The 14,237-nt window shown below is 39.5% G+C and overlaps 1 protein-coding gene across 2 annotated transcripts in view; it reads right to left on the bottom strand.

The window, feature by feature from the left end:
- The window catches only part of esamb (endothelial cell adhesion molecule b), a 161,084-nt gene continuing 146,847 nt past the window's right edge, over window positions 1-14,237 (bottom strand). For both annotated transcript variants that reach the window (XM_088345373.1, XM_088345371.1), the window contains 3 exons: window positions 7,035-7,157; window positions 6,024-6,153; window positions 1-1,906 (listed from right to left, as the gene is read on the bottom strand). In XM_088345373.1, coding sequence (XP_088201499.1) covers window positions 1,432-1,906; window positions 6,024-6,153; window positions 7,035-7,157 — 728 coding nt within the window. In that variant the 3' untranslated portion in view covers window positions 1-1,431. The remainder of the gene's footprint in view (window positions 1,907-6,023; window positions 6,154-7,034; window positions 7,158-14,237) is intronic.

Below are 14,237 nucleotides of genomic sequence, written 5' to 3'. Positions count from 1 at the left end.
TCTCTGGGTGGCAACCAGTTCAGGGTGTCCCCTGCCCACAGCCTGAAGATAGCTAGAATGGGCTCCAGAACCCCCGTGACCCTACTGAGGATGAGCGGTGCAGATCATGCTGTCGAAATCAGATGCTGAGATTTTAATAAATAATATATAAAATATGAATATCATGTGTTTATTACTTCTCTGCCTGATTACTGGAATGCATTACTCTCTGGTCTTCCAGTCTTGCATAAAATCTTGGCAGCTGGTTTAAAACGTGAATTTTGACAAGGACAAAACATTTTGATCATATTAATCCAAGTTTTGACGACTTGCACCGGCTCCATGTCCATTTTACAATGTGATTTTAAGAATCTAATACTAACATACAAAATTTTGCGAGGACTTGCCCCCTCTTATCTTTCCGATTTAGTCATGCCCAATGTTCCTGTTTGGAGCCTCCACTTGGAAAATGCTGGTCTACTAGTGACTCCAAGATCCAAGAAGAAATCTACAGGCTCCAGAGTTTTTCATTCGGGCCTCAGTGCAGCAAAAAAACTCGATAGGAGCTGCAACTTTAGTGGACGGGTTTAAATCTAGACCAGGGGTCTCCAACGTGGTGCCCAAGGACACCACAGTGCCCCCTAAAGACAGCTGAGGTGCCCGCTAACCCGATCTTAAATTATCTCAGCTTAGTTGTTTCCTATTATTATTGTTGACCACATTTTGTGTATTGTTACCCATTGCCCCATCTATTGACATCTTTTGGTCATCCTGGAAGTGGGATTACTTTGTGTGTGACCCCTTCTCGAGGTTTCTTATTTTCCGCATGGTGAGTGATAAAAACCACTTATCTTGGACAAATGCAAAGGAGATATTATTTGGACTATTATTGCGCACCCGATTTGATCATTACATCATTGTCGCTATCGGCCAATCATGTTGCTGTTCTTTGATATCCAGAGCCCCTTAGGGCTGATTTGTTTTTCAGTAACTTTGAATATTTGATAAGAAGAGGGGGTTTAGGGAAGGGATTTAGGATATAATTTCTTTCATCTGAAGGCTCCTTTCCCTGCCCTCCTTGCAAGTTCAAAATCTATTAATATCTTCTCTCCTTATGATGAGTGTCTACTATGTTAAACAGGTTTTTGAGTCTTGCCCTAATACAGGTGTCAAATGAGGGGATGTTGTAATTGCGGCTTGTGTAGTCCTTTAAAACTTTTTGAAATTAAGGGCTGTACAATAAATGTGACGTGACTTGACTTGAGTTTGAGACCCTTGATTCACAAGACTGCCGAATATCTACACAACTTTGCCCTGACTAAAACCATCTGGAGTGAAAATCAAAGTCAGTAGTATAAACAAACTGAACGCCCTTGCAGGAGGTCACCATTGTCCAATTACAAGGCAGAAAATGTCCCAACCCGCCCTTGCTCCTTCTCGTACAATGGCAGGCTACACCAAGGACCCCGCCTGGCTCTGCGCAGGCACCATGACAGCCACCGTGCCGGTCCGGGTAAGCGTGGACGAAGAACTGGCTTGTGGGGACCCCGTGAAAGCGGGCGGGATCTGAGGCTGGGGGCCCTCCGTCCTGACAGGGGGCATCCGCACCACCTGGGGTGGCCCCCCGTTGGCGGAAAGGGGCCGTTTCTGTTTACGCGAGGGCGTGCCGCCCGCGTTGTAGCCCGGTAGCCCGCGTAGGGTGTTGGCCTCACCCGGGCGGAGCTGGTAGGCGTTGATGACGGAGCCCGTATCGGTGGTAGACGAGGGCGAGTATGGATAATGGTAGGCGGGCTGGCGTTGCAAGTGGGGGTGGTCTCCAGGCCGGGGGCTGGTGGCGATGGACGATAGCGTGCCGTTTTTGGATACAATGTCTGAGCCTGTGTTGCTTTTTGCCCACGATACGCGTTTGGGAGCTTGAGCGTCCTCCCTGAAAGGAAACAACCAAGTTTTTCTGCTGTACATCTTTCAGCCAATAGGGGGCAGTTTAATACAGACAGAATTAAAAATAGCTCTCTATCCAGCACAAACTAGCGTACAGGGTTGGGTAGGGTTACTTTAACTGGATTACTTTCAATTACTTTTGGATGACTCCAATACCAAATATGCTAATAAAAGGCAAAAGAAACTAAATATGAATAAAATAACTACATTTTGTGCAGGCTTGGGGAGTAACGGAATACATGGAACAGCAAAAATGATGTTGGCAAGCTGTTTGGATTTCTTTTCATTTTGTTCTGTCGCATTTTATGTTCGTTTTGAGATCAAAGCCAGGAGAGAAAGCTTACCACGTGTTGAGAGTCATCATTTTATTCATATTTAGTTTCTTTTGTCTCTTATTAGCATATTTGTTATTAGAGTAATCCAAAAGTAATTGAAAGTAATCCAGTTAAAGTAACCCTACCCAATCCTGCTAGCGTACAATGATCATACCTGTCTACTTATACTTTTTTACCCATATTTTGTTCATTTTTGGATATATTTCAAATCGTGTATGAGTATAACAATTTTTGTACAGGGATATATTTTCCTCTCAAATAATACACTGCTCCATATAATAAGCAACATTACGTTTACTCCAAATGGGGACATAACTAAGATGCTGAAAGAATTGTTTGTGTTATTTGGTAAATAAAACCTATGAATTAACATTATTTTTTACATAGTCTCTTGATGTAAGTAAATAGGTGCCGTATTGTTTTTTTTAAGGTCTATTATCGCTTAAAAAGGGCAATTGCGATTGGTAGAAATAATAAATGAAATTAGACAATTAAGAATGATTTGTCTGATTCAAAATATTATTTTGAAAATCTTGATAAATGCTCTCTCGTAAAATGAATAGCATCAAAAAAGAAACACAAAAAAATATAAAACCATTTCAAAAAGTCTCCTCTGCAAACGCGTGAATAACAAATTTTACTATATATATTTTTCTAATAAAGACAATAATACTCAAATCATTTTTCATTCAACATATCGTTTCTTATGATACTACATTTTAAATGTTTTTTGTAAAGAAAACAAGCTCCAAAGGAGCAAAATAATATGTAGCAGATAGCAGATACCTTTTACTATACTTTAAATTCTAGTAAAGGAAATAATACTTAATTATATTGATATTTTTCATTTGATATATGTATTTTCTTATTCTACTATAATAAAAAAAACATAAAATAATCTAAATTATATGATACGGCAGATATGTTAGACCATATATATATATATATATATATTTTTTTTTTTTTTCCTAGTAAAGTGTGAACAATAAAACATGAATTAAGATTACTTTTTCAGATTTTTCTTATTCAACACTTTTTTCTTATATTACTAAATGTCAAAACGTTTGTTACAATTACACCAGTCCAGCTAAATAATATATCACAGTTATTTTTTTCTAATAAGGTAAGGAAAAAAAAAGAGTATTTTCATTTTGAATATTGTTTGAATATCTCTCTCTCTCTCTCTCTCTCTCTCTCTCTCTCTCTCTCTCTCTCTCTCTCTCTCTCTCTCTCTCTCTCTCTCTCTCTCTCTCTCTCTCTCTCTCTCTCTCTCTCTCTCTCTCTCTCTCTCTCTATATATATATATATATATATATATACTGGACTGTCTCAGAAAATTAGAATATTGTGATAAAGTTCTTTATTTTCTGTAATGCAATTAAAAAAAAAAAAATGTCATACATTCTGGATTCATTACACATCAACTGAACTATTTCAAGCCTTTTATTATTTGAATATTGCTGATTTTGGCTTACAGCTGAAAAAAACTCAAAAATCCTATCTCAAAATATTAGAATACTTCCTCGGACCAAGTAAAAAAAATAATTTTATAACAGCAAAACTAAATCAAACATTTGAAAATGTCCATTGATGCACTCAGTACTTGGTTGGGAATCCTTTTGCACGGATTACTGCATCAATCCGGCGTGGCATGGAGGCAATCAGCCTGTGGCATTGCTGAGGTGTTATTGATGCCCAGGATGCTTCGATAGCGGCCTTCAGCTCATTTGCATTTGCAGGTCTGGTGTCTTTCATCTTCTTCTTAACTATACCCCACAAATTCTCGATGGGGTTCAGGTCAGGGGAATTAGCAGGCCAATCAAGGACAGTGATGCCATGGTCAGTGCACCAGTTACTGGTGGTTTTGGCACTGTGGGCAGGTGCCAGATCATGCTGGAAAATGAAATACTCATCTCCATAGAGCTTTTCAGCAGATGGAAGCATGTAGTGCTCTAAAATCTCTTGGTACACAGTTTCATTTACTCTGGACTTGATGAAACACAGTGGACCAACACCAGCAGCTGACATGGCTCCCCAAACCATTGCTGACTGTGGGAACTTCACACTGGATTTCAAGCAACTTGGATTTTGCTCTTCTCCAGCCTTTCTCCAGACTCTGGCGCCTTGACTTCAAAATGAAATGCAAAACTTGCTTTCGTCTGAAAAGAGGACTTTGGACCACTCTGCAACTGTCCAGTGCTTCTTCTCCATAGCCCAAGTCAGACGCTTCTTCCGTTGTCTTGAGTTCAGAAGTGGCTTGACCATGGGAATACGGCTATTGTAGCCCATTTCCCGGACACGTCTGTGAACTGTGGCTTTTGATACCTGGACTCCAGCTTCAGCCCACTGTCTTTGAAGCTCCCCCAAATTCTGGAAGCGGCTCTTGTTCACAATTTTGTTAAGGCTGCGGTCATCTCTCTTGGTTGTGCAGCGTTTCCGGCCACATTTTTCCCTTCCAACAGACTTTTTGTGGATATGCTTTGAAACTGCACTCTGTGAACAGCCTGCTCTTTGAGAAATTTCTTTTTGTGTCTTACCCTCCTGATGGAGGGTATCAATGATGGTCCTCTGGACAGCAGACAGATCAACAGTCTTCCCCATACTTGTGATTTAGTTTACTGAACCAAACTGAGTGTTTTTAAGGCTCAGGAAACCCTCGCAAGGTGTTTCGAGTTAATTAGATGATTCAGGTGATTAGTTGAATAGCCTACTTGTATACTTTTTCATGATATTCTAATATTTTGAGATAGGATTTTTGAGTTTTCTTAAGCTGTAAGCCAAATTCAGCAATATTCAAATAATAAAAGGCTTGAAATAGTTCAGTTGATGTGTAATGAATCCAGAATGTATGACATTTTAGTTTTTTTAATTGCATTACAGAAAATAAAGAACTTTATCACAATATTCTAATTTTCTGAGACAGTCCAGTATATATATATATATATATATATATATATATATATATATATATATATATATTTTTTTTTTTTTTTTCCTAGTAAAGTGTGAACAATAAAACATGAATTAAGATTACGTTTTCAGATTTTTCTTATTCAACACTTTTTTTCTTATATTACTAAATGTCAAAACGTTTGTTACAATTACACCAGTCCAGCTAAATAATATATCACAGTTATTTTTTTCTAATAAGGTAAGGGAAAAAAAAAGTATTTTCATTTTGAATATTGTTTGAATATCTCTCTCTCTCTCTCTCTCTCTCTCTCTCTCTCTCTCTCTCTCTCTCTCTCTCTCTCTCTCTCTCTCTCTCTCTCTCTCTCTCTCTCTCTCTCTCTCTCTCTCTCTCTCTATATATATATATATTCACAAAATTAACACAATTATCACAATTATACCGTATGCAGATATTTTTTACCATATTTGTACCCCTTTTTTTCTTGTAAAAGAAATAAAAATTGCACAAATTGAGCAAACTTGTCCATGTTCATTTTTACCCTGTTTATTATTGTTTTTTCCTTTTAAGACTTTTTTTCCTGAAACATATTTATTTTATTATGTGATAAACTTTTTCCGTTAACAAAGCAAAGAAAATCAGCTAAATTACGTTACATTATTTTCAACAATTCAGTTTTTTCTCATTGGTAAATAATAATGTATATTTTAGAGTATACAGTAAAATGAATATGTTCTTCTTTGCAGTCTAACCAAGATGAGGAACTGGAGTTAATCGGTACAGATAATCTCACGGATTCACCGTTTAACCCAATTTATGACCCATCCCCAAATGGACTTCCCACACAGATTTCTCACTTGATCTCATTGGCTGTCTCGTCCTCGTTGTCCCGCCTCCTCCTGAGGACGCATATAAGAAAGAGGACCATGGCGACGAGTCCCACCATGGAGCCCAGAGTGGCCGCAGCTATCATGCCCGCGTTGGAAGCTGCACAACAACAACAACAACAACAACATGAGCTTATAAATATATCTTGTGTGTAAACTACCGTTCCAAAACTTGTGAAAAACTAAAAGTCACACTTTTATCTATCAAATGAGATTTCCAATATCTGTGCTCTTTTGCCCGTTATATCCTGTTTCGCACACTGTGTAAAGGACACCATTGTTCATTGTGTTTAAACTCATGATCCAGCTGTCTTTATTTTCTAGTCATATCCTGCTTCACACTCCCAGTCGTGAGAGTGCATAAAAAGGGGGAATAAACGGTGACTAACACACATTTGGCCGATGTCCTTCTTGCAAGAAGAAAAATAAAGTCTCACTCCGACCCGAACTCAGACTTCTGTCTTTATTTTTCACAGGTGGGCAGACTGAACCAAAGTAATAGAGGTTTAGATCACAAAATTGTTATTCTTAAAAATCTTCAAAAATAAAAAAGTTGTAATCCTGTCATATCCCAAGTATTCCTCATAAAACATGTGTATGATATGATGCCATTAGTATTTTTATCCCACCCCCTACTAATTACCGACTCCACTCATGGAATATTATATGTACTGGTAGGTCATGAACCCAAGGGTTAAGTACTTACAAAAATAGAAAAAAAAAATAGCACAGAAAATCGCATTGAGTTTGCAACACTGGTCTGAAAAATCGCAACTAGGTTTTTTCTCAAAATCGTGCAGCCCTATTTAGGGGTGTGCCTCAAAATCCAGTGTGATAGTTTAATGTAATCATCATTGGAAAAAAAACCCCAGTACTTTTACTTTAAAAATTGTATTATTTCTAAATAACCCCAAATTTTTGAAAGCTAGTGTAGTTAGTCTGTGTTTTTGTGTGTTTTTGCATGTGCTTGCGTGTACACACAAGTGATAACCTCCAGGTTAATGGAGCAGCTGTCGGAACCGGCTGTGTTGCTGGCTCTGCAGATGTATTTCCCCGACATGCTTTTGGTCAGGTTGCTCAGCCGCAGGGTGCCGTGTCTCTCGTCTGCAAAGCCAGACACAAAACATCAACATTTTCAAGTTGAAAAAAAAAAAAAAAACATCTGCAGGTGTGACTTTTACCTGTAGCTTATGCATCTCAAAATCTAATGTATTTAGCCCCAAGTTGAAAAAGCAAAGATCAAGTGTAATGACACCATTATTTTGTTTATTCTACACGCTTTCCTGTTGTACGGTAGACCCCCGACTACCGTTGGGACCAACCCAGTGCAAAGGTTCCTGAAATGGGATCAACACGAGTAACGAGTACTGTAATGCGTTAATAAAATGCTGGAACTCTACTATCGTTACTACTTGTTGTGCTATGGCATGACTCTACTACTTTTAAAAGCAGATGATTACTTCTGGTGACCTCTCATTGTTGAGGTCCTCTTGCTTCACTTACATTGTCTAGATTCATCTCTCAGGTGGAATCACCCCCCTAAGGGTGTTTATATTTACCTAGAAAATACAATTACGGCGCTGCAGTCTCAACCACAGAGTATGAGGTCGCTGAATTCATCCTTATGGAGATATTCTCCCTACCATATATACTCGCTTAAAAGCCAAATTTACAACTATAAAATGAGAAACTGAAATTAACAATCTATTCAATAGCTGGATTGCCTCGTCCACACCACTGATTTTTTTATGTAAGAAATGGACGTGGATGAGTTCCTTTGTTTAATGGCTGCTTTAGCCTGCGGCTTAAAATCCAGTGTGGCTTGAACAAAAACAATGTTGAGTTTCTTCCCTAGATTTGCTCATGCGGCTTTTAATCATGCGCAACATGTAGTTTGGAATTTACGATACTTTTTAAATAAAGTAACTAGTAAGTACAGTTTAGCAATAACACTCCCAACCCTGCCCCCGCTATAAGTCAATTTCACCTCGCGATCTTGACATAAAAAGCGATAAATGTTGTGTCCCTGGGGTTTAGTACAGGTCCCTCTAAAAAAATTTAGCATCTTGTGATAAAGTTCATTATTTTCTGTAATGTACTGATAAACATTAGACTTTCATATGTTTTACATTCATTTACACGCAAATTAAGTAGTTCAAGCCTTATATTGTTTTAATATTGATGATTTTGGCAGAAATAGTAAGCAAACATATACAATTCCAAATAATCTTAAATTTACTTCCTCAGAAGGCTGGCCTCCTTCAAAATCTGCAAAAAGCTCCTGATTATATTCTATGAGACAGTAGTGGCAAGCGCCCTCTTCTATGCGGCAGCGTGTTGGGGAGGCAGCGTCAAGAAGAAGGATGCCTCTCGTCTCAATAAACTGGCTAGGAAAGCGAGCTCTTTTGTGGGCACAGAGCTCGACAGCCTGACAACAGTAGCCGAGAGACGGGCACTGGAAAAGCTGCGGTCAATCATGGACAATCCATCGCATCCACTACACAGCATTATCTCCAGACAGAAGAGCAGTTTCAGCGACAGACTGCTGTCACTCTCTTGTACTATGGACAGACTGTAGAGATCTTTTCTTCCTCATGCCATGAGGCTCTTTAACTCTACCCGGCAGAGTAAAAGCCCACATTAAACCACACCACCTACATTGCATATTACCAAATTTTATTGCAATATGTATTCTGTGTAGCACTATTTAGATATTCTATATAACACTCTACAGTGGGCATTTGCACGTCACACTGGGTATTTGTATATTGTATTCTTTTTGCTTCTAATTGGTATAATGGCGGCGCCCTCTGTTGGCTGCGGCTGCATCGACTCGCTACAACGGGTCAGGTGTATCGACATTTCGTTCTGTGTACATTGTTACAAAGAATGACAATACAAAGGAAATTATTATTATTATTATTATTATTATTATTATTTATTATTGTATTGTTCTCAGCTCAGGGATGCTGCTGGAAATGTGAATTTCCCTCCGGGGATGAATAAAGTATCTATCTATCTATCTATCTATCTATCTATCTATCTATCTATCTATCTATCTATCTATCTATCTATCTATCTATCTATCTATCTATCTATCTATCTAAATAATCAGCATATTTCATCTGACCAATAAAAAAGGTGTTGTTTATTTTATAAAAAAGTCAACCTTCAAATAACTGTTCATTCATGCACTCAATACTTAGTCGAAAATCCTTTTGCAGAAATGACTGCTTCAGTACAGTGTGGCTTGGAAGCATATGACGCTGCTGAGGTGTTACAAAGGTTTAGGATGCTTCGACAGCGCCCCTAAGCTCATCCACAGTGTTGGGTCTGGTGTCTCTCAACCTCTTCACATTATCTCACAGATTCTCTATGGGGTTCAGGTCAGGAGAGTGGCAGGCCAATTGAAAGGAGTAACACCATGGTCAGTAAAGCTTTAACAATAGTTTTGCCACTGTGAGCAGGTGCCAGGTCGTGCTGAAATATAAAATCTTCATTTCCATAAAGGTTTTCAGCAGATGGAACCTTGAAGTGCTTCAAAATCTCCTGATAGCAAGCTGCGTTGATCCTGCACTTGATAAAACTAGTGCACCAACACCAGCAGGTGACATGTCTCCCTAGACCAAAGATGGCGAACACATGGCTATTGGCCAATAAGAATGCGGCCCTTTACTTCATCAGATTTTCTTTATACTGTGGCTCTTTTTTTTGTGTGTATTGAGGGTGGACACTTTCCTTGAAATCAATAAAAGAACGATACTTGTATTAAAAGGAGAGGAGTGTGTCATGGGAAATAATGTTTTTAATTGTGTGTGTCTGTCTGTCGTGGCAGGTCAGTGCGTGGTGTGGCTCTATGACTCTCACAGTTAAACATTTCGGCTCTTTGTGTCAAACTTGTTCCCCAACCCTGCCCTAGACCATCAATGACTGTGGGTAGTTGACACTGGACTTCGGATTTTGGCATTTCCTTCTCTCCGGTCTTCCTCCAGACACCTTGATTTCCAAAGAACATGCAAAATTTGCTTCTTGTCCGAAAAAGTACTCTGCTCCACAGAGCAACAGTCAAGTGTTGCTTCTCTGTCGCCCAGGACTGACGTTTCTGCTGCTGTTTCTGGTTCAAAAGTGGCTTGACTTCGGGGATGTGGCGTCTGTAGCCCATTTTCTGCACATCCTTGTGCATTGTGGCTCTAGATTTTTCTACTTCAGACTCATTACAGCTGCTTCTTTAGGTCGCCCAGGGTCTGGAATCGACTGTTCTCCACAATTTTCCTTAGGAAACTGTCACCTCTTGGTTGCAGGGATCAGAATTTTCCGCGGATCCGCGGATTTCCGCTGTTTTTGAACCCCAAAGGCATTCCGACTTTTTCACTTTTTCTCTTGCGTAGCAAACAAATTCAAAATCCGACTGTCTCACTCTTTCCTTTATTGCTCTGGCGCACCCTGGCGGCCGTTAGAAAAATTGGCCGCATTGTCGCACAAGCTGCAGGGACTGAACTGCATTTGAACTTATCTTGCAGTATTTACAAAAAAATCAGTTATGTGGGCAAATTATTTTAATCTTCTAAAAATGTTACTTAAATGATAAATATAAGCATGGTTTTGGACAAGTAAATTGCCTAAAACCCAGGTTTTTTTGGGGGGCGGTGGGGGTGTGGGGGCTCCGCCCTGGTTTATTCCTGGACGCTGGCTATTTCAGCTGAAAATGAAAATCTCCATTCTGATCCCTGTGGTTGTCCAGTGTTTTCTGACACACTTTTTTTCATCCTATTGAGGTGCTTTTATACAGAACTCTGGGAACAGCCAATTTGCTCAATGATCTCATGTTGTGTCTTACCCTCTTGTTCGAAGGTGTCAATGGTGGCCTTCTGGACAGCAGTCATGTCAGCGGTCTTACCCAGAATTGGGATTTTGAGTAATGAACCAGGCCTGGAGTTTTAAACAGCCTCAGGTATCATTTGCAGGTGTGGAGAGTGAACTCAGCGACTCAGATAGGTTAGGTCAATAGCTTGTATAGAGCCCCTTTTCATGATATGCTAATTTTTTGAGATAGGAATTTTGGGTTTTCATGAGCTGTATGCCAACATCTTTACTATTAAAACAATATAAGACAAGAGCCAAGAAGAGAACCGCAGTTTCGAGAGCGTTCTCCAAACGGGTCCTGGTGTTGTGGAATGCTCTTCCATGTGAGATTCGATCTGCAACCTCAGTGAAAGGAATCTGCCATAGTAAACTGTGGAAATTTGGAAGCCTGCCTCACTGAGATAAAAGAATGGATCTCACTCAACTTCTTGCGCCCTAACTCTGAAAGGACCGAAATGTTAGTTATTGGTCCATCTAAATGCCGTGACTTGTTCTCAAAAACTGATCTGAATATTGACAAATGTAATATCACCCAGAATGACTCAGTCAAAAATTTAGGTGTCATATTTGACCCCGATCTGTCCTTTCAAAACACACGTTAAGTATATTGCTAGAACAGCTTTCTTCCATCTTGGTAACATTGCTAAAATTCGCCCTATGCTATCCAAGTCGGATGAGGGGATTATAATTCATGCGTTTGTTACCTCCCGTCTCGATTACTGTAATGCACTATTCTCCGGTCTCCCGAAGTCCAAAATCAAGAGCCTTCAGCTGGTACAAAATGCCGCAGCGAGGCTTTTAACAAGGAAAAGAAAGTTAGATCACATTACCCCCATTTTAGCTAACCTGCATTAGCTCCCTGTTAGCTTAAGATGTAATTTTAAGGTTCTGTTGGTAGGATACAAAATCATGCATGGACTTGCTACCTCATATCTTTCAGATTTAATTTCCCCCTATGCTCTGGTGCGGAGCCTTCGCTCTGAAAATGCTGGTCTAGTAGTGATCCCAAGAGCCAAGAAGAAATCCGAAGGTTTGAGAGCGTTCTCCATTCGGGCCCCGGTGCTGTGGAATGCTCTTCCCCCTGAGATTCGATCTGCAACCTCAGTGAAAATGTTTAAATCTAAGCTTAAAACACACTTCTATTCTATAGCATATGAATAACCTATATTTTATGTTGACAATATCTGTGGATTATTTGCCCTCATGTAGGTTTTAGATCAGGGGATGGTGTCATAATAGTTTGTGGTTTGCAATAATCTGTGGTCTGTGCAGCCCTTTGAGACTCTTTGTGATTAAGGGCTATACAAATAAACATGACTTGACTTGACTTGAAGCTGTTTAAATCTAGGCTTGAACACACGTATATTCATGTTGACAGTATCCGTGTATTATTTGTTATTGCAACATCCATTTCAGCCTGGTCATCCTGGAAGGGGGAATACCTCATCTGCGGTCCCTTCTCAAGGTTTCTTCATTTTCCTCATGTTGAGGTTTTTGAGTTTTTCCTTGCCCTCATGTAGGTTTTAGATCAGGGGGTGTGTCATAGTAGTCTGTGGTTGGCAATAATCTGTGGTCTGTTCAGCCCTTTGAGACTCTTTGTGATTAAGGGCTATACAAATAAACATGACTTGGCTTGAATGAGGTTTTTGAGTTTTTCCTTGCCCTCGTGTAGGTTTTAGATCAGGGGGTGTGTCATAGTAGTCTGTGGTTGGCAATAATCTGTGGTCTGTGCAGCCCTTTGAGACTCTTTGTTATTAAGGGCTGTACAAATAAACATGACTTGGCTTGACTGAGGTTTTTGAGTTTTTCCTTGCCCTCATGTAGGTTTTAGATCAGGGGATGGTGAAATAATAGTTTGTGGTTTGCAATAGTCTGTGCAGCCCTTTGAGACTCCTTGTGATTAAGGGCTTGACCTGAAATATTTCAGTTGGTGTGCAATGAATCCAAGTTATATGAAACTTTCATTTTTAATCATTATACTTTGGAAAATAATGAACTTTATCACACTATGCTAATTTTTAAAAAGGACCTGTATATTAAACTGATATTAAGCAGCACCACTGTATTATGACACCGGCGCGTGCGGCGGTAGTGCCGACTTCATTAGTTACCGTTTCCTGCCACGAATCCGCTGTTTAATCCACGGCTGGTAGCGTTCCAACAGCTACCTTGGCAGCGAGAGTACGAGTGGCGCTCGCTTTTGCACGCCAGATTTTCTTCTCATATTCTAGCACACAAAGGTCGCGACACGGTGGCTAGCGGGCATGCTTTCACGGTATTACCATTCAACAAAATCTGTTGCCTGTTGCGGCAGCTGCCTTTAAAACGTTCGAAATGAAAAAAAATAAAAATCCCCCTGCTGTTTGATATTTCATACAATACATCCAGGCTTGTTGTCATTATGGGGAACATGATTTGTTGGATGAGAATGAATGATGACTCCTGGTTTATGAGCAGGGAGGCCAAAACAGGGAAGGCAGATCAGACAATTGCTGAGAGTGGGGACGGAGTTGTACGGAAGCCCATGAGTGCCAAAATGCAGTGGCGGAGCCATGTATTTCACACCAAGGCCTTCAGTGATGGCCTTTCGTGATGTGAGATTCACAGAGGTTGTAGATCTGTAAATATTTTCATTCATTCTGTGTTTTTTGGGGGAATAATATGGTTTATAACAAACATAAGGTTTATTCTTGTCTTTCAGAGTTAGTTGTTATACTGAAAAGTCAAATTTTTAACTAACATTTTGCTGTGTGTTTTTTAGAGATTCTGCGTTAGAATATTAATAGTTCAGTTCAGATGAGTTAAAAGTTAGCTGTAAAGTGGAAAAAATAAATGTTATTTTAATTTAGTACAATGAATTTTAGACTTTGGTGCAATACCGCCGCTCTAGCTGATGTTTCCTTACGCCTGCTAGAAGGCCGTGGTCTGGGTAACTTGAAATCTGATTGGCTAAACTTGTTACGGACACCATGTTATGCTATGCTGGCCTTCAGAAGTGTTGTTGAAGGCCTCCGGGCAGATTTCTGAGCCTGGATACAAGTAATTGCTGAAATGTGATTGATTAAATGCTTAAATATGAAAGCACACCTTTGGAAGCAGCGCAACCAAGGGGGGAAAAATCGTAAGGATGCCGACAGACAATTTGGAATTATTTTATAAGTATTAATAGACAAAATATGATTACATTTTTACATGATTTAAATATTATTTTTAGTTTGGCAGAGAAACCACCACTGCCAGAATACAATTAATAAAAAAAATATTTTGATCAAAAAATGGTTGCTACATAACAGGTAATCAGGTAATATAGCCATTCACTTT

The sequence above is a fragment of the Urocampus carinirostris genome, chromosome 10 (assembly GCF_059441175.1).
Source record: "Urocampus carinirostris isolate Australia breed hairy pipefish chromosome 10, RoL_Ucar_1.0, whole genome shotgun sequence".
NCBI lineage: Eukaryota > Metazoa > Chordata > Actinopteri > Syngnathiformes > Syngnathidae > Urocampus > Urocampus carinirostris.
The sequence above is the reverse complement of the archived record's forward strand: the minus strand, read 5'-3'. Positions and strand labels throughout refer to the sequence as shown.